Here is a 26,396-nt window from a genome sequence, read left to right as displayed (position 1 = left end):
AAACTTCTGAGAAAATTTTTTTACCACCTGGAAAAGCACAATGAGAGGATTCATCTCCCAGAATAAAAGTGGCAGAGACTTTATTCTGAAACAGAGCTGTAACACGTCGCAAAATTCTGCACCATGACGATATATATATATGTTTTTATACTAAATAAGCTTTTTAAAAATTGAAGTATAACATAAATACAGAAATATGCACAAATCCTAAGTGTTCAGCTGGATGAATTTCCCAAAGTAAATACACTCATGTACCCAGCACCCAGGTCAAGAAATCAACACAACCACCCTACTAGAAGCAATTTCTCTTCCCCCACCACACACATGCCAAAGATAACCATTCTCCTGACTTCCATAGATTAGCTTTGCCTAGGTATAAATCTGTGACGCTATTTTTTTTTCTATTGGGTTAACTATCTTATTTATTCTTTTTAAAGCAACTTTATTGAGACATGCAATAAAGTACACATATTTAAAGTGTACAATGTGATAAATTTTGGCATGTGTGCACACCATGAAACTATCACCACAGTGAAGACAGTGAACACGTCCATTCCTCCCAACCCAGCTTAGAATTGATCCACCTTGTCGTTATAGATTGGTTTTCTAATTTCTAAAATTTTATATAAATGGAATCATTTTGCCTGCCTTCTTTCACTCAGCATAATTATTTCAAGATTTATCTCCATCATTACATATATCATTCTTAGTTTCATTCCTTTTTATTTCTGAATAATATCCCATTGTATGGATATACCACACTTTGTTTATCCGTTAACCTATTGATGGGCATTTGAGTTGTTTCCAGTTTGGAGCTATTTAAAATAAAGCTGATAAGAACTTCTGTGTACAAGTCTTTGAATGTACATATGCTTTCATTTATCTCGGGTGGATATTTAGGAGTGGAATGTCTGGGTCATGTGTGACGTGTATGTTTAACATTATAAGAAACTGCAAAATATCTTCCATTTTATACTCTCACTAGCAGTCTCTTACATTTGATGCAATCGATCTTTTTCATTTTAGGCAATCTAATAGATATATAATGGTATCTCATTGTGTTTTTAATTTGCATTTCCCCAATGATTAATGATTTTGCACACATCTTTTGATGTGCTTATTAATTATCTATCTGTATGTCTTTTTGGGGTCTTTGTGCAGTTCTTCTGCCCATGTTTTAACGAGGTTGTTTGTTTTCTTATTATTGAGTTCTGATTGCTCTTTACATTATCTGGATACAAGTCCTTTATCAAATATTTAATTTGCAAATATTTTCTCCCAGTTTGTGGCTGGTCTTTTCATTCCTTCAACAGTGTCTTTCAAAGAGTAATTTTGATGAAGTCCAATTTTTCTTTTTTTCTTTCATGGGCATCATATCTAAGAGATCTTAGTATCTCCTATGTTTTCTTCCAGAAGTTTAATTTCTATCAGGTTTTACATTTAGGCATATGATCTATTGTGAGTACATATGTGCATGTGCTGCAAGGTTAGCATCAAGTTGTTTTTGTTTTTTGCGTTTTGATATCCGATGGCATCTGCATCAATTATTGAAAGGACAATCCTTTCTTCTTTGAATTGCCTGTGCACCTTTGTCAAAAATCAATTGACCATATATGTGTGCATCTATTTCTGGAGTCTCCATTCTGTTCCATTAATCCATTTGTCTATCTTGATGCTAATGCTACACTATCTTTATTATTGTAGTTTTCTATAAGTCTTGAAGTCAGATAGTATAAACTCTTTGTTCTTTTTCAGTCATTTTAGTTATTCTAGGTCTTTTGCATGCATTTCCGTATGATTTTAGAATTAGCTTATCTGTTTTTCAGAAAAAAGCTTGCTAGAATATTGAATGGGATTGTGTTGAATTTATAGATCGGTCGGGGGAAAACTGACAACTTAATAATATTCTCTTGTGATTCAGAAACTCAGCATATCTTACTTTGGTCTTTAATTTCTCTGAGAAATGTTGAATCTGTTTACAGTTACAACAAATGTGGATAATTTTTGGCCATTATATCTTCAAATATTTTTATGTCCCCCCTTCTTTGGAGATGCCAATCACATGACTATTAGGCCACTAAGAGTGATCACATTTTTATTGATGCTCTGTTCATTATTTTTTTTCAATCTTTTGTTCCCTGTTTCATATTGCTGTGTTCAGATTCACTAATCTTTTCTTCTGCAATGTCTAATTTGCTGTTAATTGCATGCAGTATGTTTTATGTTAGTCGCTATATTTTTCATTTCTTGAAGTTTAATTTAGGTCTTTGTAATATCTTCCATGTCTCTGCTTAATATGTCAAGTCACTCCTCTAGCTTCTTGAACATGGGGGATAGGTATAACAACTGTTCGGTTTTTGTCAACAAATTTTATCATCTGTGTCATTTCTGGCTTAGCTTCAACTGATTTTTCTCACTTTGGGTCATATTTACGTTTTTAAATTTTCTGATTGGATGTCAAATATTGCAGATTTTATTTTGTTGAGTGTTGGACATTTTTCTTTTCCTATAACATATTGAGCTTTTATTTGGGTTAAATTACTTGGAAACAGCTTGATCCTATGGGATCCTGCTGTCACACTTTCTTAGCCAGGACAACAGCAGCATATAGTCAAGGATAATTTTGCCCCACTATTGAGGCAAAATCCTTCAGAGTACTTTACAGTGCCTTGTGAATTATGATGTTTTTTACTCTGGCTGGGAGAACGGGAACTATTTCTACCCTGTGTGAGTCCCTGGAGATTTTTCCCTGTAATCCTTTCCAGTTGTACTTTTCCCTAGTGTCAAATAGTTTCTTCATCTGCATTTCCTGATCAGTATTCAGCCGAAGATTCTAGGAGCCCACTTGAGTGGGGATCTCCAAAGCTCTGATCTGAGAGCTGGGGAAGAGATCATGATTCTTATTTTGTTAATGTGGTGGAGCCAAGCGACATATAAAGAAGGCAGTTGAATTTACAAGTTGGTTGTTCTTGCTAGAATATTGAATTTACAAGTTGGTTGTACTGCAAGAAGAGAGAAGTGAGCTGGGGATGGAAATTTGAGAAGTCTCTATGTATAGATAAACACACATACTACCATCATACAAGAGAAAGTACAGAATGAGGAGAGAGGCAGGCTAGACTTCAGAAGGCCAAGGGCCAGTAAAAGAAGAGCCTGCAAAGAAATCTAAGATGGAGGAAAGAAATAGGAAGGTTCAAAACTGTGATATCTCAGACACCAAGGGTACTGAAAGTTTTAGAAAGGAGTGATCAAGAAATACAAAGGCTGACATTCTTGTATGTTTTAGTGATGGGGCGGGGGGTCATATTGACCTTGGCAAGTACAAGAAGAGAAATTGGATTGGTAGCCAGAATGAAGCAGGTTGAGGAGTGAAGGACATAAAGAACTAGAATTAGAAACTATAGCAACACTTAATAGAAGTCTGACTGTGAAAGAAGAGAGAAAACATGGTAGCTAAAAAGGATTATAAGATGTAGGGTATTTTTCACATTGTTTTAACAGAAGACATGTTTAAAATGATACTTTAACAAAGGAAATGTATGTTTAAAATGTGATGTATAATTTAACCAATATTAGAGAACTGTAATCTATTGCCTATAATCTTTTTGTCAAATACAATGGAACCAACTCCATTTTATTTGGTAGTTTATGCAAAATAATAGTGCTAAAACTGGGAAGAATTAAATAATGTGCAACTGCACATTATCAGCAACTTCCCATAAAATTCTCCCTCACAATGGCTACTTTAAAAGGCATCATAGCAATGGTTCATTTCCATTTTTAAAAATATATGTATGTGTGTGCATGTGTGAATGTATACCCAATCAGATCATGGTGGTACAAAGCAAAATTTGGCAAACTACGATCCTTGGCCAAATCTGGCTCACCACTTGTTTTTGTAAATAAAGTTTTATTGGAATACATACACACATACACAATGATGAAAAGAATTACATTGAGAATAAAGTATTTAGATATAGAGAGATCATTTATAGGGTGAGGTTCTTGAGAAGATGCAATGGGATGGAATGCAAAGCATGAAGAGGGATTGGCCTTTCATGGGAGGGAAGCAGTGTCTTCTATCTGCCAAAGGATGGAGGGAGAGTAGGAGGAGTGAAAATAGTATGTAAGTTGCATGTTTGATGCTTGATGGCTAGACATCAAAAGAGTTTCCACTTTGATGTTCTGGTAAAGCCATAAGAAAGATATTCAGTTGAAGGGGAAAGCAGAAGGTTTGAAAATTTGAGAAATTTGAGAAAGGTTTAAGAGTCATTGTAAGAATTATTCATAATAGCCCAAAAGTAGAAACAATCCAAATGTCTATCAACTGATAAATGAATAAAGAAGATGTGGTATATTCATACAATGAAATATCATTTAACAGTAGAAAGAAATTAAGTACTGATACCTGCTACAACATAAATAAACCTTTACAATCAGTGCTAAGTGAAAGACACCAGTCACAAAAGGTCACAAATTGTATAATTCCATTTATACGAAATGTCCCAAAGAGGCAAATCTATAGAAACAGAAAGATTAACGGTTGTCAGGGGCTGAGGGGGAAAGGGGAATGGGGAGTGACTGCAAATGAAAATGGGGTTTCTATTTGGGGCAATGAAATATTCTAAAATTAAATAATGGTGAAGTTGAAGAATTTTGTGAATATACTAAAAACCACCGAATTGTACACTTGAAAATGTGAATTTTATGATATGTGAATTATATCTCAATAAAGCTGTTTTTTAAACAGAAAAGTTATTGCAGAGAGCAAACTAAGGAAGTAGGACTGCCACGCAGCAGAGACATCCACGAAGCTAATGAAGCTTTAGCTTGGGACCACCCATCGCACAGGGCTTCGTGAGTGTAGGAAGCTGCTGGAAGAGGTAGAGTGTCCTATTTGGGAGGGGAAAGCAGGATGCACTCAGGAAGCACATCCACGGAAGGATTCTGGTAAATCATCATAGAAATCTCAAAAGAAAGGCATCTATATCTCTAAGTCCCCAGTAATTTGTCATTTATTTTCTCATTCTAAATATCTATCATCCCAATTTTATATTTGTAACCATATATTCTTCTCCTTTAAAAGGACTCCCAAACTATGTAAGTCTCAGGTCTCAGAAAACCAAGGTCTGCCCCTGCAAATGGCTGAGGATCTATTAACCTTCAGCATCCAATTTAACTATATATCTTCCAACTTGATCTTTTAAGATCTTCCTATGTAATCTTTCTTTCAATCATTATCGAACATGAATTTTTAGTGGTATCACTCATCCTGTTATATAACTTGCTCCAACGTCACTTGGCTGGTTGGATGTAGAAGAAAGCAGAGTTGGGTTCATTCAGAGTTGGGGTGTTGTGAGTTGGGAGCATGTTAAAAAATGTGGACTACAAAACTTAAATTGGATGGGGAGAAAGTAAAGGAAGGAAAGGTTTGATAGATCATGAGCAAGCAGAGGTACCAAGCTACAAAAGCCGTTGAGAAGAAAGATTACATAGGAAGAACCTGAAAGATCAAGTTGGAAGATATACAGTTAAAGTGAGATACTGAAGGTTAATGATAAAGCCCACAGAAGCAATTGAAGTGATTTGAAGGTCACAGGAGATAACATGGTCATTTGCTCTAGGGAAAAGTCTAAACTCTGAGACGACCTCCAACGATCTGCACAATCTTCCCTTGCCTGCCTCTTTTGTCTGGAATACTCTTCCCTACTATATGGCCAAGCTAATTTCTATTAATCCAGAGGATCTCGGATTGATGTCTCTTCCTAAGAAAAGTCTTTCCCAACCTGCCCACTTTCCTTCCAGCGGGTAGATCCCGTTATACACCCAAATAAGACTATTTTTTCCTCCACAAAATCTATTAACCGTATTATAGAAGTTATAGAGTTAATTATCTTGAAATGTTTTTTCCAGGAGGAGTGCAGGAACAGGTCTGGCTTTCCTCCTTTTGTATCCGTTGTCCTCAGGGACTTGTACATATTGGGGTGTTCCATAAATATTTGTTGTATGAATGAAATTTTAGATTCTTATGTGTAATAGCTTTTTCCAGCATACCTTTTAATGTATAAAGATACAAAATGTGATTTAACAGATCATCAAAAAATGGTGTGTAATGTAACGAATTTCCTTTCTAACATATATACATGGAAATGTTTTTATTGTCAACCTCTCCTCAACCCTTATTTGATCTCTAGAAATACTAATCTAAAACAACGCAGCCAATAAGGAAAAAATATTTAAAGGTTTCTGATATAGAAATGAGATAACCGAATCCCTTATCTAAAATATATATTTTTTTAATTATTGGAACTTTCAAAAGCTAAATAGTCCTAGATATATTACTTTTTTTTTTTTTCATTAAAAAGGACTTTATAACAGGAGTGGAGGGAGTGGTAAATTTTCTAAAGCCAAGAGTTAACTACGTAAAGGCGAACTAGTCTTACCAAAGTTAATTACAAATACTTTTGACTTGGTATATAGACATTACCTACGGCAGACATGGAAGACAAGTTAGATAATTTATTTTTATTTGGACAACTTGTGGAAAAATTTGTGTTCACATACTTAAAAAGAATTGCTTTGTTTTATTAGCTGCCATAAACTACTCATTTGTGTTCTCAAAAACCTTTATGACAAACCCCCTTGCTTGTTCGTTCTCTCTGTTTTCCTTATGGTTATGTCTTTTATTCTTCCACAAAACAAAGTCTGATTCTCCTCTCTCTGTACATCTTTCAAATACCTGGCTAAATGCCTCCTCAAGGAAGACTTCCCCCTTATCCTATCTAACCTAGTCCCACCCTGTTATTCTTTAACCTTACTGTGTTTATTTCCCTCGGGGCACAGCATTTATCACAATCTGTACTATGTAGACCTTTTGTTTACTATCCTATGCCACCATGGGAATGCCACCTCCAGGAGTGTAGGGACTTTTGTATGTCACCATCCCTAGTGCCTAATTTTCTACTACGACTGTACAATATTTTCAAACTCAGAGGAACTCCTGAATATGAAAGTGTTAGTAAGAAAATGCCTAAGGTTATTGTTTCCAGAAATCTTCTCTTATCTCCTAATATTTTTATTATTTATGTTTGGGGCTTTGTTTTTCATAAGGAAGTCGGAAGAGCTATTTCTATTACAGGATCATGTTAAACTCCAAACCAGGTATCATAACTGTAAAACACACATAAGTAAACAAATAGAACTAGGACATCCAGTAAGTTTCCCTTTTCTAGTCCAACATCCCAAGGGTAGACTTTAAACAAATACAAAGTCAAGTGGAAGAAACTGGCAACAAATGGAGGCAGTGTGAGGCTTTAAAATGTCCTAGAGATAGACTCAATTGAATCCTTTGGCTTCACTAAGCGCTCCCACAACTTTGGCAGGGCTGCTCCGGGGACCAGCCTACGCTCCTCCGGTTGGGTCCCCCTCTGTACACCCCTCCAGGCTGGTGGTATCTCTGGTGCGCTCCCCCGCGCCCTCCGGGACCTCGCCCCTCGTTCGGTCTGCCCCGCAGGAAGCCGCGGGGTCGCGGCCTCCCCTAAGCGCCGCGGTCTCCCTCCAGGCTGTTTTGTTTTGCAGGCTGTCATGTGGAGAAAACTCCCCAAGTTCCGAACTGACGCCGGGCGAGCCAAGATGGCAAACCCGACTGAACATAAGAATGTTTCTCACTCCTCCCCGAGCCCTCGCCGAAGCCTCGGGCGCCTTCCCCGGCAAGGAGCTGGCTGGGGACTCCGGCCGCCACCGCCGCGGGGCGGCGGAAGACCCCGCTCCAGCTCCTGAACTACAGATCCCAGGGTGCCTCTCGGACTCCCGCTCCCTCCCTCTCCCTCTCCCTCCTCCGTCCATCCCCTGCTCCCCGGCCCTTGTTGTTTTGGCTGGAAGCGCTCGGGCGGAGTTTCAGAGAAAGTCTGGGTAGAAACCGGAGCTGGCCCGATCGTGGGAAGGGGAGGAGGAAAGGGAGGAAGAGGGAGCCCGCAGAGGGAGGGATCGGGGCCGAGGGCCCCGCGGCTCAGGATCTGCCGCGAGCCCGGGTGGGAGAGGCGGTGCAGGAGGAGCGCGGGGGGACGGGACAGTGGGCTCCATCCCCGGAGCGGAGCAGCAGAGCAGCGGAGCGCCTCGATCCTCCGCGGCTCCCCGCCCTCTTCGGCGGCCGCGAGCGCAAGCCCACCCTCCCCAGCGCCCGGCGCCCCGCGCTTGGCCGCTGACCCGGGACCTGCCCTGCGCCCGCTGCCCGCGGGACCCTCGCGGCTTCCCCTTTCCTCCCCGCTTCCCGGGCGTGCGGGGAAGTGACCCGCCCTCCCGCGACGAGGGGGAGGGAGAGGATCGTCCCGGGCGCACCGAAACCGAGAGCGAGCGAGCGGGAGTGGGCGCCGCGCGGGGCATTGTGTGTGTGTGTGTGTGCTGTGTGTGTGTGCGTGTGTGTGTGTGTGTGCCTTGCCTGTAGTCAATCTCTGCTTCGGAAAGCGCTCTGGGGAGGTCCTGTCCCTAGGGGGCGGAGCGCAGGGGACCGGGGCTTCGGCTCGGTGCTGGGGCAGAGTCCCGCGGAGCCGGATCGCTGCAGAGGCGGCCGGCGGGACGGGGCGCCTGGCGGCGAGGCGGACGCCCTGAAGGGAGGCCGGGGCGCCCTCAGTCCGGCGACGGCCCCCGATCCGAGGAGTCGGCCTCGGCGGCGCAGCCCCCTTCTGTTCACGTCCGCGGACCTGCCAGAGAGTCGCGGACGCCGAGAGCCGGCGCGCCTCGGAGCCCGCCCGCCCCGTCGGCCCGCGGTGCGCGGCTGGAGAGCGAGGTCCCCGCCGCGGCGCTACCCGCAGGCGTCGGCTGTGTTGGGAGCGCGCCCACCCGTCCGTCCGTCTGCTGCCCGGGCCGGAGCCCGAGAGGCGCGCACCATGAGCGGCGGCGAAGTGGTCTGCTCGGGATGGCTCCGAAAGTCCCCCCCGGAGAAAAAGTTGAAGCGTTATGTAAGTAGAGTTTCGGCCGGTGCTCCGCGGGCCGCGGCGCCCGCACCTCTCCCCGGCGGCTGGCGGAGCTGCTTAGCCCTCATCTCTTTCCCCTCGGCCCCTTAGGGACGGAGTCTGTACACTCACGCGCTGGCCTCCACTTTGCTGGGCAGCCTTCTTCCTCCAGTTTCCAGAAGCCTACTTTGCGGGCCTTGTCGGCCAGAGGAGGGCTCGGCATTTCCAGCTAAACGCCCTCTGCATGTTTTTATTATTCTTTCTAGCAGGAGTAGGAAGAGGAGCATTCTCCTTCCTTTATATCTGCATCTGTTCGTGGGACTGCAGTGTACTCAGTTTCTCGCACTAGGAAAACCGCGGAGGTAGAACTCACCAGTCCTCTCTTGGGTCCGCACACTCTCTTCCTTTCCCCAGCATGGGATGCGGGCAGCTTGTTGGGGACCTAGATAGTTGGTATCGGACACAAGCATCTCAAATCCGAGAAAAGAAAAGGAATAAGTTATTACGCGCCCTACCGTTTGCTTAGCAGGGTTCACATTTTCGCGGTTTTGAATCCAGCAACGTTGGAGTTTGGCCCGAGAGCTTTGGCTGTTTGCTGCGAGAGGAGGGCGCTGTCAAGCCCGGCTAGAGGGGACAGCTGAGGCCAGTAAGGATTTCTGTGGTCTTTTCCCAGGCCGCCAGAGTTGCTTAAATGGTAATTTGTGTAATCGGTACAAGATGCCCATTGTGTGTTAAACCGTTTTAGGTGTTAGGAAAAATATTCCTTGAAAGACCAGCCTTACTTTGGTGGAAATCTGTGTTCTCCTTAGGGGTCTGGGATCTTATCCTGTTCTCTCCGATTGGCTCTTTTGTTGGTGCCCTCCTGCTAAGGAAGAAAAAATGACGCTTTTGGCCTGACAAATGGAGCAAATATTTTTCTAGTAAAATAGATGCTCCCTTAAATATAAATGTACTACACAGGATCCAACACCTCTAATGGGACCTGTTTCTTGTTGAAGGATAGCTACATCCACTATTAGATTAACCTAAGTCTAATAGTGGATGTAGCTATCTGCTTCCACGGATTGGCGTGAAGTGCGGTACTTAGCTTTACCAATAACTGACCGGTGAGTTTCTGGTTTACTTTCTGCCAAAATTTGTTAGAGTAATTCTCATTTAAGGACTTGATGCCACAAATCCTAAGAAAGTTTGCCAGAGATTTTGAATCTTTGAAATCCTGTCTCTCCACCTATCATAGTTTGCCTCAATATCCTGGTAGAGATGGTAAAGATACTAACTTTATTCCAAAGATTTTGACGAGACAGTGGTTTTTTCAGCTCTTAGTTTTAAAGAGAAGGTTGTGTGTGTGTGAGAAAAGGGAGTGGGGAGATAAAGAGAGGTATTTATTTTGATAAGGCACAGTTTGAGAAAGACAGAGACCTAAGTGATGGGTTCTTGGGGGAACTAAAGAACAAATTTACTGAAGTAGGTAGTGAGAATAGAGGTTTAATGAATTCTTTCACGTGGTTGGTCTGTGGCTCTCTCAAAAGACGCTGCACACTGGAGTAGGCACCATAAGATTAGGACATACTATAGGAAAAAACTCCTGTCTTTGCCTTGTAATTTGGTGTAATATGAACCAGGAAGAAAATCAGCCAAAAAGATGATCTTAACAAGGACAAAAAAAATGGAAAGTCTAAATTTTAAAAATATTTATTATTTCATTTGATCATTCCAAAGTTTTATGAGGTAGGCATTATCTCTGTTTTACTGATAAGAAAACAGTCTACATAACCAGAATGTGCCAGAGGCAGGATTTGAACCCAAATCTGCCTGACTGCCTGGGCTATAAAAAGGTTAATGAGTCTCATTTAGTTCATTTGAAGTGGAGCTCAGTCTGGATCATTTTTAAAGGTCCTCTCAGATTATAACTTTCTAGGAGTCTATGAATATTAATTGAGAATGCGAGCAAGAGGTGGGCTGTGGATCAGACGTGCACTGCTAAGGAAACATAAGACCCTTCAAGTGGCTTTCTGAGTCTTTGGGAAGATGAGACAAGTATACGGGATAAAGTGACCTGACAGTACAAAGTGGTTTTTGATCATGTGCGCAAGCTGAGTGCTATGAGTTTTTTTTTTTAATAGATGTTTTGAGGAACAAGCTCAATGTAGTCTGAAACCATGAAAATACTTTAGAGAGACAGTGGTTTCCGTAAATTGTATTTTCAGCAGGGAGAAGCATCTGCGTAACAGCTAGAGGAATGCTGAGTTTTTCTTGCCTAGAAGAGTGTTAGTGTTTTCTTTGCATGCTAGTGGAGTACATAGAGATGGCCCAGGAAGACTGTGATGGGTATCAGAAATGAGGAGTCCAAGCAAGTGACTGGGGCGTTCCAAGTTAAAATGAGGCTGGTCTTATAGTTTAGCTGTCAAGTTGGTTGCCCAGATTTTAAAATTCCAAGATGATTGATCTTTTGGCTTTGGTATCCAGTTTAGATTGCTTTTGCTAAAACAGCTTTGACCCTCAAACATATAGGTATGTATTTATGCATTTCTATGCTCATGTTTCTTTTCATGTAAAATCTTGATTTTTCTGGATAGAAGGAAACATTGTTGGCCACCCAACATGCAAAATGTTCCTTGATAATGGTTTCCAATGAATGGATTTACTGTGAAAAGATACTTGGATGCACGATACTATAATAATTATTCAGTGAGACTTCAGGGAGTTTGAGCATTGATTCTGTTGGGAGACGTTTGGTCCGTGGGACTTCGACAGTTGTCTCGCCATTTGCAGTATTTATAGGGTAGTCCAAACACTGATTAAGATGGTCCTTAAGGGCTTTTACGTGACAAAAAATTGTTTTAGTTTTATCTTTAAAGTCATCTCAACTTATGGTCCCAGCACATGCTGTTTACAACTCCATTTTCTGTTTACTGTTTGATAGTCAACTCAAGAAGCATTGTTTTTGCACACTAGTGTGTTCATCAGATATGGAAGCTTTTCTTGAATTTTCTAAACGCAATGAAAGTGACATATCAGAAGTGAGGGAAAGACTGGAGTGGTTAGTGGATTCCCTAGCCTTTTGGTATGTTCTTAACTTTTCCTGTATTTATTTGCAAAAGGGTAAGAAGCTCGTATGCATTTCGTCCTGTGTGAATTTTTTAAAGTCTACTCAAAGTGGAGGTGAAAATGTTCATGCTTTCTTCTAGTTTTGCTGCTGCTGTGTTGCTGTTTTTGTCCTGTGTCATATATTAAACAGCTGCTTTTTTCCTTTTAAGGACTCCAGTGGAGTCATATATAGATCACCAGCACTAGGGATACAGAAAACGAGTAAACTCTTGGTAGTATGCACCCAACAATCACACTCAAATTTTTAAAGGGTTATTTAAAGACAAATCAACCATTTGAAATAATGGTGGACTTTTCATCAAGACTTGAAATTTTAGCTGAGATAAAATGTAAGTCTGAAAACAAAGGATTGATTCAAGCCAGCTGGCTCTTGCCCTGTCTCTGCAGGAGGAGCCTCCCTGTGGCCTGCCTCAAGCCTAGAAACCAAGTTTGGGCTCCTCCATGGCCCAGCTGTCAGCATTGGGCAGGTGTGCAATCTCAGCAGGAGAACCTGCTTCTGAGGCCAGACCAAGGTGGCCTGTTAGCTGCCAGCCAGCCTGGGAGCAAGACCTCAGTCGGTTCTCGGGTGTGTAATCTGCGCCCAGCTTGGGATCTGCTCTTCACCTGTCAGTTGAGAGGATGATTCTTTTCTGGACTTGTGAAAATGGGCCCTGGTTCTGGAAATGGGCCTAGAAACAGAAATCGCCTCTTTCTCTGGGTGGGCACCTGACATCTTACATGGAGAGGGGCACAGGAAATCAGAATAGCAGTGCCTCCTTCGTTCAAGGACAGCCTGGGATCTGTGCTAAGCATTGAGGCTCTGCTCAATAGTGTCACTGCAACAGAGATGACTGTGATGTCTGGAAGCTCTTCCTGCCCATTTTGGCAATTACCAGAAGCAATTAATGGATTCTGAAGCTTTTGCTTACTGTGACTGAAGTAGCATAATTATTCTATTGAAGAACATTTTTTTTTCTCTCAATCCTCATGTTAGTAAACATTCCATTCAGAGTCCTAAAGTTTTCTACCTATTCCCGTGTGGCAGGACACGTTGCTTCTATGAACAAAGATCATCAACGGCCATTTACATTAAGCCTTTATGATAGTTAATGATAGCTAATACTTTTGTTGTGCTAGGCTTAATGGTTAGTACAAAACTCTTCAGGTAAAACTTACTGAACTCCTAAATCTTTATGTTGTCTTTTGGGATTCAAAATTCCCATGAGGAAGGTGTATCAGTTTGGAGGATAGTTTTAGAGTTCTGCTGTTTAAAAAATTTGTTTTTAAATTTTTTTTAAAAAGATCATCTTTGAACAAAATATAATGTGGCAAGAATTATACTTGCATAATCTGGTTGACAGCTGAAATGGTTATTTCAGTGTGTTTGTCATTATAAGTCTGCTTTAAAAATATAAAAGAAATAAAATGACAAAGCACTTTTCAAGACTAAATAAAATTCCTATTTTGTAGTCAACATAACAAATGGAGATAAGGTCTTGATAATGTGCAGATTGAGAAATCTTAAGGGGTGATAGATTCAAAACAGTGAGTGTCGGCTTTCCTAATTTTCTTGCAGGGACTAACACAGGAGAAGAAGGGACATCGTGGCAGGTAGACTACAACTTTATTTTTGAACGGTTTTGGGTAAATTGTGCTACCGTGTTAGGAATCTCGGACTGAATGTCAGGACCCAGGATTTGACTTGACTTTGCCACAGCCCACGTGACCTTTTGACCAGTCTGATCCTCCGTTTTCTGGGCTGTAGAGTGGGCAGGGGTGGGCAGTAGGTCTACATTCTATACTCTTGCATTCTTCTTCTCAGATATTTCTTTGGGAGGGAGAGGAAGGTGGGGAGCTTCTCAGTAGGCCTCTTTTTGGAGAAATTAATCTTAATTTATTGTTCATCTTAGATAGTTTAGTGACTATATTAGGAACTGATCAAGCAGAGTTCTTTGGGGACCTTCTAGTGTTTAACTTGATGGAACACAAGCCTGCTGAGCACAGGGCTGCCGAGTTTCTGTGCTAGGTGCTGTGTCTTCAGCACCCAGAGCAGTGCCCGGCTCAGACTGGAAGCTCAACCAATCTCTGTTGACTGAATAAATAAGCGAACAGGTATTTCTAGAGCTTTTGTAATGTGCCACGAGTTCGGCACAATGGAGGGACAGGCCGGCTCCCTGCCCTTAAGGAGTTTTCAGTCTGTTCGTGAGGACAAGCTGTAGATGTGCAGACAATTAAATTGTCTTACAAAGACGTGTTTTAGGACCCTATCTGATTAATTGCCAAATGAACGATACAATAATCACGTAAGAGTTCAGATTGAAAGGGGAGGGGGAAGGGGCTGCCAGGGCAAGCTTTAGAAATGAATTTCAGGCTCAGTTCTTGGAACAACTGAGGTACTGCTGGCAGAAACAGCAAAATCATAAGGGAAGCCTGATTTTTGAGGAAGAACGAAGGCCGTATTGAGTTTAGATATGCTAGTGAAAAGAACCGCTTCGAAACACCTCAGTTTCATACATGGAGTTTGCATGTAGCTGTAACTGTACTTCTGGCTCCAGAAGTTTCTATTTCTGCCATGACCTACTGCTCCTGATGGGATCCTGAGCACAAGTGAATTTTATGTATCAGACTAGAAACAGATAAAGCAACTTGTTTGGTCACCTGAACTTATTAAAATTCCAAGAGACATGCGTTATTTAAGATTTCTTTATGTCAGTTTTGAGCTAAATAATTCATTCTGGCAAGCATTCAGTTTACAACAGAGAGGGAGCATGTTCTGGTGGGAGAGAGAATAAAAGAGTCTTTGATTCATTTGCTTCTGAGCTCCAGCAGGAGGGCCAGTGCGGCCTTGGGCTAGCCTCTCACTTTGGACTTTGGAAGCCATCTTAGCCCAGCTGTGTGAGAGCCAGCTAGTGTTGGAGGAAAGAAAATAACACCATTGGATCACCTAACCGTCGATGGAGGGGTTTCTCTCATTTCACATTCCTCACATTAATAGGGTGGCTAATTTCCACGAGTTAGAGCTTCATCTGAATTTGCCATTTGAACTTGGATTGAAGTCACGACATTTCTGTGACTCCTTTTATCTCAGTCTGCTGACAAAATAAAGGAAACTTATCGAGTCCCTGGGCCCTGTTTTCTTCCCTCTTCTGCTACAAGCACAAATAAAATTAGCATTCTTTTCTTCTTCAGATTACTCCTGGGGAAAAGTGGCTCGTGGTAACATGGAATTTACACGTCCATTAAATAAGTAGCCTCTTCAGTTGCCAACTGGATGGCTGGGGGAGGCTTAATGAATTGTAGATAGAATTTAGCCCCGTGTAATTACTGGGAAAAGTCATTTTAGGAACTGGAAGTTTGGGGCCATTACAGGCTTGTTATGTGTGAGCAACTTAAAATAATACAAGAGTGCTTTACCTGGAAAAAATAATCTTTTATATTTTAAGCAATTCTTTTATTCATAGAAGCAAAATTCTCCCTAGCCAAAGAGAAAAAAATCTCATCGCCGAATGCATATGAAGTAGAAGCTAACAGCTTTTGACCCTCTCACAAACCTGCTTTATAAAAAACAGTAAAGCCTGTGCACTGAAATGCATGTTAGGTCGTTATCTCTGTTACATTAGCTCTTGAAGCATTCTGATTACGACTTGTAGCTGCCAAGCCCCATCCTGCAGTATTATCTGGAACAAAAATTTTCCATGTGGTTGTTTTTAGCAGAGCTGCTATATGCAAACTGCACATGAAGATCTAAGTTGCAAAGAAAAGAGCTTCTAGAAGGGGAAATGTGAGTTATCTTAATTTTTTTCTACCGTTTAATTGTTCTTTCCTTTGTGTGTGTTTCAGACATTTTTATCATATTTTTAAACTGAGTTTTATTTTTATATACTGGAAAGAATGCCAAATTTACCACGAGTTTTTCTTATGGTGGCGTTTTTTTTTTTTTTTTTTTTTCTCCCAGCTTTTTACTTTGAATTCATACTTGGCCTAGGTAATTCCCTATGTATTCAAAAAAAACAATGTGCTAAAAGAAAAAAAAACATGGCTACATTGTTCCATGAATTAAAAACAATATACTGAGAGTCCAAAGATTTCTTTTAAATGTAAAAAATTCTAGGTCTTTTTTTTTTTAAAGGAAGAAAAATACTAAACTTTGCTTTAACTATCCTGTTCATTGTTTTTCTTTTCCCTTTTTTATTTGTTTTCCTTTGTTTTGACCCATGTAGTTTAAATTTTTTTTTGAAAGCAGTTTTATATGTTCTTCTTTAAGAATATCACACATGGAAAAAGAAAACATCAAAATTCCATTTTCCATTTCAAGAGAAACATCTCTGGTCTAAAGAGCGGGGAAGAATGTCAATTAACACCAAGGCTTTGTAACTTACTTTCACGTTGCTGGGTTCACTGAATACTTGTCATTATTGCCTAGAGATAACTTAGCTGTTAGACATGAAATAAGCAGGTGAATGTAATTTTAGTTAAGATGCTTTTGTGAAATGAAAATGCAGGATGACAGCATCAGGAGAAGGCTGAGAACTCAATCAGTTTTTGTTGTCATTTTTATTATTTATTTTATACATCAGTTAGCCAGTCGCTATAACATTTTATTTGCTAACTAACTTTTTTAAGTGGGAGAAAGGTAAAAGGACTCGGTCCATGGATCGCTACCCTCCTGCTCTTTCCTCTTTGTCTCTACTTCCTCCTCTGTGATATCATCCTAACCACCACCATCACAGAGTATTTGTGTCAGAATCTTTACACACATTCTTTTACCTTTTCTCAAAAAAGGGGCTCCCCCTTTTTCTATCCCCGTAACTTGGTAGTGGAGACAGAATAATAATGTTCCACCCAGCGCATAGATTGTTTTTCTCTTCTGAAATGCAGTTTTTAGTTACTATGTACTGGGAAATGTGGTCAGGCCACTTTCTGAGTAGCAGAACTCCTCCCTGAGATGACTACCTGATTAAAGAATTAAGTACCTGGTGTGCTTTCCCAGCTCCAGTCCATCACACATTCCCATCAGACCTGGGCCAGAGTCTTAGGAGCCAAGATGAAAGTGTTTCTGGTTGGAGAGATGACCGCTTGTCTAGCAGGAGAGAAACGCTTTCATCTTTGACTCAGGGAAGAGAAACACATGATAATAGGCTACCTCCAGTGTTCTGAATTCCAATGGTGTTACACAGAGCTTGATGAGGAATGATTACCTCATTTCAGTTAGGGAGGTATTTTTTTGAACCCCCTTTCCTCTGGCAAAGTTATAATGGACCCCACAGTTGTGTAGGAGTATTGGACTTTACAGATTCTCCCTGACAATCTCAGGTTTAAATGTGTGAAGTGTTGAGAAAAGGTAAAAGGAAATACTGAACTGGTAAGAATGCAGAATATTTGGGAAGGTAATTTGTTCCTAATGATGTCGTTACATACAATCAAAACTTTCTGAGTTCCCTTCACTGGGTATATAGGTCATTTATCTCCTAAGAAAGGGGCACAGAGTTAAACTGGTGCTAGTGAATGGTATTCTTTTTTCCTGTCTCTTCGTTTAAGCAAATAGTCAAAACAGGAACAGCAAGCCTAATATATTTTTATATTTAATATATTTTTCTAGATGATTTTTATAATGACCCACGGTATACACAGTAGAAGGTATATACACATGATCTGTTTACAAAGAAAATTATGGCTTCATTTATCTTTCTTTGGTGTTTGTTATAGGATATTAATTCCCAGAAGACAAAGATGGCATTTGTTCTCTGTATCTAAAATGTACACTGTGCTACCTTGCATAATCTCCTGAACAGCATAGCATGACCAAATAATTGTAGAATTTTAAACCTAAAATTATAAGCCATCTAGTCCAATGTTTCTCAATTTTTTCTAACCCATTTCTCTCTTAGGTCCTGTTTGAATGTCCTTTGACTTTTAATCCAGTTTTACTTTCTGTGGCTTGTATTACCAAAACAATAGCTATATTGAATATCTTTTCCAATTATGCATATCACCTCCTCTTCTAGTAAAGAGTCCAGTCTCCTTGCTTTACAGAGAGTGAGAGTTAGTTAGCCTCTGGGAGACGGGTTTTCCGAGGTCACACAGGTTAAGCAGCTGTTCCGGCAGGGCCACCCCTCATCTCTCAGGTCAGATCCTCCTGTCACTGAGCGAGTGAACGCCCTCTGTGAGCAAGGCCCTGCCGGACTGCACCCGGGACTGCAAACCGTGTTCTGATCAGTACGGTGTAAGACAAGGCTCTAGAAGAATTCAGCAGAGGGAGGCGAATTCAGGGACTCTGAAGGCTGAATGAAGGTGGTGAGGACCTTAAAAGATAGATTCGCTTTTCAAAGATGGGGCTGGAGAGAGATGCTTTCTCTTCCTCCCAGCCAGACTCTTGAGTGGGTTTGGCGCACGTGGCTGTCCCCCTCTTCCCCACCTGCCACTCGTTTTGTCATGGAATACAGCCTGCGTCCTTTTCCACAGCCCTTATCCAAACAGCTTCCACTGAAGTTCGTGGTGACCTCCTGATTGCCAAAGCTAGCAGAACTGGATTTGAACTTTTCAAATTCAAATTCTTTTCAAATTTCTCATTCTTCATGGAACTCCTGACTACATCGATAGAGATGACGGGCCTCTCTTCGCAAAATATGTTCTCTCCTGTGCCTTCCTGATACCAGGCTCTGGCTTGTTACGTTTTGGGCTTCCTACGTGTTCTCGTGCTAGTGACGGATGGTCCCTTTTCCCATCTCGCACTGTTAGTGGTTTCATCCGTTGGGAGGTCATGAACTCCTTTGAAAACTTGATAAAAGCTCTGGGCACTCAGTGTCCGCAGAATGCTTACAGATGAGCACACAAACGTTATTATAATCTCGCACGTTTTCTAGCCTTTAAAGACCATCTGTGGATCTTAAATGCCCCTGAAATGTATGCTGATGAAGACTCCATCTAAACCCATTTCTCACTCCACATCTAAGGATCTAACCTCGTAGGTCCCTCAGTGCTTACATATATATCCCTTAGCAATTCGGAGTCAGCCTGCCCACAGCAAGTCTTACCATCCTCTCCCTAATCCTGGTCCTCTGGCTGTTCCCTCTCAGTCAGCGGCACCACCATCCCCCATCCTGTGGCTTAAGCCAGAAGGTTTTCTTTGTTGTCCCTCCCTCATTCTCCACACTCAGTGACCAAATCCTGTCAGTTTTACCTCCCCAATATCTCTTGACTTCTTGACCTCTCCGTCGCCTGAGTTACCTTTGCCTTTCTTCTGGATTGCTGCAGTAGCCAGTTGGTCTCCCTGCTTCCATTCTTGGCCCCCTCCAGACTGTCCTTATCAAGGCAGCCAGCATGGCCTTTCTGAAACACAAATCTGATAAGACCACTCCCCAGTTGGAAGCTGTTCTGCAGCGTTCCTTTGCTCTTAGGAATGCCCAAACCTCTTCTTTCGTCTTGCCAGGCTCTTTGTGATGGGGCTCCTGCCCGCGCCTCCAGTCGCTGCCTTCTCTCCCATGCTCTCCGCTTAGGCTTTCATGTCTCAGAATGGCCTTGTGATCTCTCACTCGCGGCCTGTGCCCCGGCTCGTCTCTCCTCTCCTTGTTCCTCCCTTCTCTGTCTGCTCCCTGGGAGCCTCCCTCACAGCACCGTCACTCACACACACGAGAGACACGCAGCGGGCCGGGAGCGTATGTTTTGTCCTCCTCTGATTCTCTGCCATTCCCGTAGCCCAGCGTCTCTCGCCCCTGGTTATACTTGTTTTAATTGCTGTTTCTCCTTTAGATTTGAGGGCCACGTTGTGATTTTTGTGAACCGTAGGTACTTTTGCTTTCATGGCCTCCCTCCCTGTGCAAAAAAAAAAAAAAAAAAAGAAAATATTTTTGCAATTGCATCAGTATAAAGATGAATATATTCTAAGCCGGTTTTATTACTATATATTCATGGTTATTATGCAGATGTTCCTCGACTTAGGATGAGATTATGTGCCGTAAACCTTTAAGTGGAAAATATCGTTGTCGAAAATGCATTTAATACACCTACCCCATCGAACGTCATAGCTTAGCCTCGCCTACATGAAACGTACTCAGAGCACAATATCCAAAAACACCAGCAACACAGAGCACCATAGAGTATTGGATGTTTGCCCTGCTGGTCACTGGCTGACTGGGGGCTGCGCTCACTGCCGCTGTCTAGCATCACAAGAGTATTGTACCATGTGTATCGCTAGCCCTGGGAAAGATCAAAACTCGAAATCTCTGCTACATGTGGATAGCTTTTGCACTGTCATAAGTGGAAAAATCCTAAGTCAGACCATAGTAAATTGGGGACTGTCTGCATTAATTTTTTACTCTGATTTTAAAAGGAATTAATATTAGAACTCTTTTCCTGGGCTCCTCAAAGTCTCGCAGGCCCTAGCACTGTGCCTCTTATGCCTGATGGGTACGTTGCTGTCTTAAATGGCCATAAATGCTTTGGAGATAAAGTCGACAGCACACTTCAGCTGATTGACTGCGACCAGGAAAGGTGAGGAGCCCACTCAGTGACTTTGTTTTGTGGCATTTTCATACTGGCTTGGATAGCTTACTAAAACAATATCGAGATTTTGTATTTTAGTCCCTGGTATTGGAAAACTTTATGGAAAAATAGGATGATATACTTAAAAGGCATATATACGTATTATATAAGAGCAAAAAGCATGAGATTTTTATGATGTTAAAAATAGTTCTATGACCTGTTTTACTAATATGGACATTTCTTCATGCTATTTCTGTGTAGAGCTGTGGTTTTTAGTGGAAGTGGGAAGATAATTTTTTCCCTGCAGGGGACATTTGGCAATGTGTAGAGACATTTTTGGTTGTTGCAACTAGGGGTTCTACTCGCTATTACTGGATAGGGGTCAAGGATGCTACACCGGACAGCCCCACAATAAAGAATTTTCAGGCCAAAATATCTATAGTACTGAAGTTGAAAAACCCTCATATATGAGGGATACTTCATAAAGCCTGGTTCTTACCACCTGTATTATTTATTTAGTTTATTTTCCTGTGTTTCCATTAAAACCCATAAGTCAGGTACAGGATTATGTTGTAGCACTGGAACCAAACATTTATTTTTTCTGACTTCGATAAGGTTGAGAAAACCAGTCATCGAGATGGCGGAGCTTTTCAGCATCAGGAGTTGTGTAATCTTCTCACAGGATTCATATGATAGACACAATCTCTCGAATGGCCTGCTGTCATTTAAGTCATTACTCAAGTACTCAGTTTGCCCTTGCTGATTCGAACTAGAGTACAAGCAGTTGTTTTCTGGGTGGGGAGGGGGGATGCTGAGTCATTTTTTCATGCTTTTTATTACCTCTTGGCTTGAATATCACCATTCATTGTTCACAAGCCACCCAGCTTGTTTACTTTTTATAAATTACATGTAATCAGTCCTCTTGCAGGTCTGGCTACTGTAATTGGCAGTAGCCACAGAGCAGGGCTGACGAGTCTGCATTTATGCTGATGTCTTACATTCGGTTCACGTTCCACTCTCCACGCTCTCTTGCCTCTTCCATCTGCGTTTTGAAAGGAAAGTGAAGAGAGAACCACCACCGTGCTCCCTCTTCTCAGATGCTCTGTTGGTACTTACTTATATCTTGGTAGAGTCCCTGTATCCTTTGGTTTGGGAAGAATCAAGATTTGGGGGCAGTGGTCCTCAAATGTCAGTTTAAGCTTCAGAATAACAATCACCTGGGTAACTTCTAAAATAAAGAGTTCCTTTCCAGTTCTTTCCATTCACTTTTTGAATGGAAGTCTCAAAGACATACAATGTTATATGAGTTTCAGGTGTACAACGTAGTTATTCAACATTTATATACCACAATAAATCTAGTAACCATCGGTCGCTGTACAAAGTTATCACAGCACTATTGACTGCGTGCCCTATGCTGTACATAAAATGAAGATTCTTGATCCCTACCCCACTTCTGATATTTTTAGTAAATCTAGGTAGAGGTCCAGAACATTTTCTAACCTGAACCACTGCAGATTATGATGTCGGTAGTCCTTAAACTTGGAGAAATCCTGAGTTGAGTGTGGAGGGGGGAAAAGGAGAAGGAGGAAAATCCACTGGAAGTCAGTACATACAGAGTGTGGGCTGGGAAGGCAAGAACCAAAACTCAGAAAATAGTTTAGCCTCTCTTCTGTGAGATAAGGGAAATATGCTATGATGCTTAAAAAGATAGGTGCTTAGTGTTTTCTAGCAGTGATTTAGATCAAACTGTCCCCTAAAGACATGTTTAGAGGATGACAAAAGTGAAAGGGAAATTTTAGAAAAGTTAGACTGTGAGAAAGTACCTAACCATTGCCCAGAAGCTCAAAAAGACGCGGTTAAATCAAGGAAGATATGATGGTAGGTATCGAGTTAAAAAAAAGTTTCTAAATCAAGAGTTTATGAATGACTTAAAGATGAAGAGGAGAAATGAAAGAGGATTAGCTCTTCACCAGAAGTTCTGGTTATTCTGGTTATTGGATCTGAAAGCATATTATTGAAATACAGTCCAGGTGTCCTGGACTAGTTCTAATTCAAACATTCTTCCCATTGTCTTTACGATACATGCCTGGTTTGCCCTAGTTTTCGGTTAGTTGAGATATTTTTGATTTGTAAAAGAGCACCCAAGTAGTTGTACTTGACTAAAGAAGTTTCTCTCTCTCTCTCTCTCTCTCTCTCTCTTTCTCTCTCTCTGATGTATTCTATTCCATCTCTTTTAACTTAAACTTTTATTTTAAAATCTATTTTAGAGAAAGATCAAGAGAGAGAGATAGGCAACACAGACTCTATTTTAGAAAATCGGCTAAGAAGTGGACCAGTTGGGAAGGAATGGCTGTTTAATCCTAGCAAAGGACTAAAGTAAAGGATCTTGCTTCCAACTACCTACTGAACTTACTCTGTTTCTAGAAAGATATAATTTCTTGACATATTATTTCCTTAGGGGAACTTTAGGATTCCATTTGACTACCATGCAAAAAGATCTTGACACTCCATTCCCTCAAAGGAATTTGGGGAGTTACTTATAAAAATGGCTATCACCAGCTTTTGTTAAATCATTCTTTACCCTGCTCTAGCTGTCTCTTCGTCCAAGTGTTCCTTTTTACATTTACTCTTCCCCAGCCATTTCTGTGTCAGTGTTCATTTCTCCATGCTGGGAACCCAGACTGCACTGTAGAACTTTTCACCACTAGCTCGCTAATCTTTCCTCGCTCCCTGTCTTTTTGCCATCCTTCATGTTCTCTCCTTTCTCCTCCATTTATTTATTCGTGAACACTTCAGCCTTTGAGATGCTATGCCCATCTGCCCGCAAGATATTATAGAATCTTTCTATCTGCTTTGTGTCGAGTATCATTATTGTGATTATATGAAGTCTTTACCACACCCTCTCATTGCACTGACAGTCCAAGTACGTTCGGTTAGTAGATCACTTCGCTCCCAAACTGAATGATAGAAGGGCTGTTGCTGGATGGTGGAGACCCAGACCAGCTTCTGCCATTTACCTGGCAACCAGGAAAGGCTAGATACCTGTGACTTCTACCCTGCACAGAGAATGATGGCTGGGCTCACAACGTGCTCTCTACATTTCAGGTGACCTTATTCCTTTGCTTTCTTATGTGTTTTAAGTCATATACTTGGTAAACCTTTTTTTATGACTCTCTTAATATTCCTAATTATTTTTTCAAAATTTTCCCTGTAGTTTATTCTAAACCATGTGGTGTTTAACATGGTGATAGATGTTTCCAGTAAATATTTAGATTGGCTGAAAACAAGCATAGGTGTTCTCAGGGAGAACCAGAGCGTTAAATAGTCATCCAAGTGCAGCGCAAAAAAATATAGCTTAGACGTTTTCAGTGGGTGTATTTTCACTTAACCTATTCTGGTTTTGGTCGAACACATAGGGAGAAAGCTGTAAAATATTAGGTAAGCAGATTTATTGTCCTTTGCTAAGTTACTAAAGGGAGCTGTTTCTTTAATAATTCTATAAAATTTATCATTAAAGTTAATGCACATATTTAGCCTTATAATTTTATATTTACTTATGTTTGGGTAGGAAATGTACATAGATTGACCTAAAATTCATAGTATGTTGGTACTTTGATCATTTCTGTGTTTAAAGGTATAATTTTTAATACTCGGGATATTGAAATGTTTAATATCTCCCTGCTTATTTCAGTGATTCTTAAACAATTAAAAGATACTCTTTTATGGTAGGTTTTCTGCATACTCAATTTTTTAGCAATGTGGTTTTGATTCCCAAGCTGGAGAAATAGTTGTATGTTGAGAAACCCGTGTCCTTACTAACTAAAGGGAATTGGAATATGGATCTTGAAATAATTTCAACCTTCCAAATGAGGTTCTAGACCTGAAAACATTCGTGTCTGTTTTCAAATAGAATTGGTTGTTTCTAAACCATATATTTCCAAAGCAGAATAAATTTTTATAACTTCGAGACTTTTGTTGGAACACTTAAGAAGAAAACGACTCAGTTTTTCTTAAAGTAATTAAAGGAGAAAAACTTTTATTACGTTTTCTATTCTTAAGGAGAAAAATGGAGCCCTGGGGAATTGAGGCCTAGGAAATACCCTGCATCCAGGGCCAGCTGGTGGACAGGAGCACAAGCTCCCTGACGCCCAGCCCGGTGCCATTTCCAATCCACCACGTTCCCCTCCTCCTTCAGTGAGTTGATGTTGATTTCTAAAATTCAAACACTTTGACATTGTAAGACCATTTTAGCTGCTTCTCAGAGTAATGACAACATGGTAAGTTTACCCTCAATCCTTCTCTTTTTAAAATTTTAAATTGTGGATGAAAACCCATAACATAAAATTTACCAGCACCTTTGGAGAAGGCATGCACCTCACCTGTATTTGCTCCTTCGCTGTAGTAGGAAGTTAATTATGTGGGATTTGCTCACCTGATCCCCACAGAAGATCCTACTTTAGTGCCCATTTGGAAATCCCACAACCCTTTCTGCCCCTGAGGAAAAATTCTTTCCTGATCTTAGATTCAGTGCTCATTTTAATCTTGAGTATATGAGAATGAGTCAGCCTGGGTAAGTATGTAATCCCTTTTATACCTTCCTTCCAACCTCCCTTTAATTTTGATTTCCTTCATAAAGGCTGGCGATCTGGGGACTAATTTGGGAACTGGGAGATGTTGAGATTTTTTTGGAACCAGCACTTTCTGTTCCACTGAAAACGAAGCTGCATGGCCTAAGTTTTAAAATTCAGACTATGTGTGGAATGTCTGGTGAAGAAATAAGTTAATGCTTTTTTGGGAGGTAGGGAGAAAGAGGAAGGAAAATTTTAAGATAGTCTGAAAGTCTGATTTTTGTAGGGGAAATATTGAGATTTTTAGAATCAAACCAAAGATGAGAGACTCCTTGCTTTGTGATTTCTTTGCGTACACAGCAGGAATACCTGATATTAGGCTAAAGAGATATTGTTGATTAGATGTATTAACTGATAAAATAACTGAGTTCCACTTTTAATCCTAGCTACCATTATCTATACAGTATATAACCACTACTTCCATTTCTTCACCTGTAGACTGAAAAATGTTTCACTGAGAAATTTTTTTTTTAAAGAATACCAATGAAGTATCTTGGACTCTTCAAGGTACTTTAAATATGGTCACTTAAAAAAAATTAATCACCAATGCTTGTTTTTACACCGATAGAGGAATATATGCGAGTAGAGGTGACCTGAACATCAAAACATTCATTTTTAAAGGCAGCAGACGTTTGAGCAAAGCCATTCTCCTTAAATGCTTCTTTTGAATTGGCAGTCTTGGAGCCGACAGTCAGTAATGTCACTTCACAAGTGTTTGGCACACCTGTTTTAACCTGCACAGGTTCCCTTCACACAAAGAAAGGGAGGGTAGGGTTACGTGATGGGAGCCTCGTGTTAGCCTCATTAACATATTTGAATAACTGTATTTGAATATTTGCCAACTAAGCTAGGCTGTTTGTGGGCCCGCCAGTGAGCAATGGGGATTTCTCAGAGGGGTGTAGAGATTTGAACCTGTAAAATGTTTACTTTTTCTTCTTGGAGGAAAAACATAGAAGATCCTATTTAGGACATTTTCCTTACTCTCTCAACAGAGCAACTTTTTTTTTTTTTAATTCTGCATAAATTTTGGATTTTCTCTTTTTACTGCCTTTTTGTATTTTTTAGAAGATGGACCATCGGACTTGTCTTAAAAATAGCTTTTGATCATCTCCCTTGGATGAGTGTGAGTTCTTATTCAGCCTGGTTTTTGTCTTTGCAGAAATAGTCCTGAAGCTCTTTCTGTGAGCCTAGCTGAGGAACCTCTTCTGCAAGCTTATTGTGTGAACACACATGGTTGGAACAGGACGGA

General features: G+C 40.9%; 1 protein-coding gene across 4 annotated transcripts in view; it reads left to right on the top strand.

Moving 5' to 3' along the window:
* The first annotated feature begins 8,481 nt into the window (after positions 1 to 8,481).
* The window catches only part of GAB1 (GRB2 associated binding protein 1), a 109,847-nt gene continuing 91,932 nt past the window's right edge, over positions 8,482 to 26,396 (top strand). For 2 of the 4 annotated variants that reach the window (XM_039876062.1, XM_039876059.1), the window contains exon 1: positions 8,482 to 8,957. In XM_039876062.1, the coding sequence (XP_039731996.1) occupies positions 8,886 to 8,957 (72 nt within the window). In that variant the 5' untranslated portion in view covers positions 8,482 to 8,885. The remainder of the gene's footprint in view (positions 8,958 to 26,396) is intronic. The other 2 variants (XM_039876061.1, XM_039876063.1) reach the window with 2 other exon arrangements.

This window comes from Pteropus medius, unplaced genomic scaffold (assembly GCF_902729225.1).
Source record: "Pteropus medius unplaced genomic scaffold, Ma_sr-lr_union100, whole genome shotgun sequence".
Taxonomy (NCBI): Eukaryota; Metazoa; Chordata; class Mammalia; order Chiroptera; family Pteropodidae; genus Pteropus; species Pteropus medius.
The sequence above is the reverse complement of the archived record's forward strand: the minus strand, read 5'-3'. Positions and strand labels throughout refer to the sequence as shown.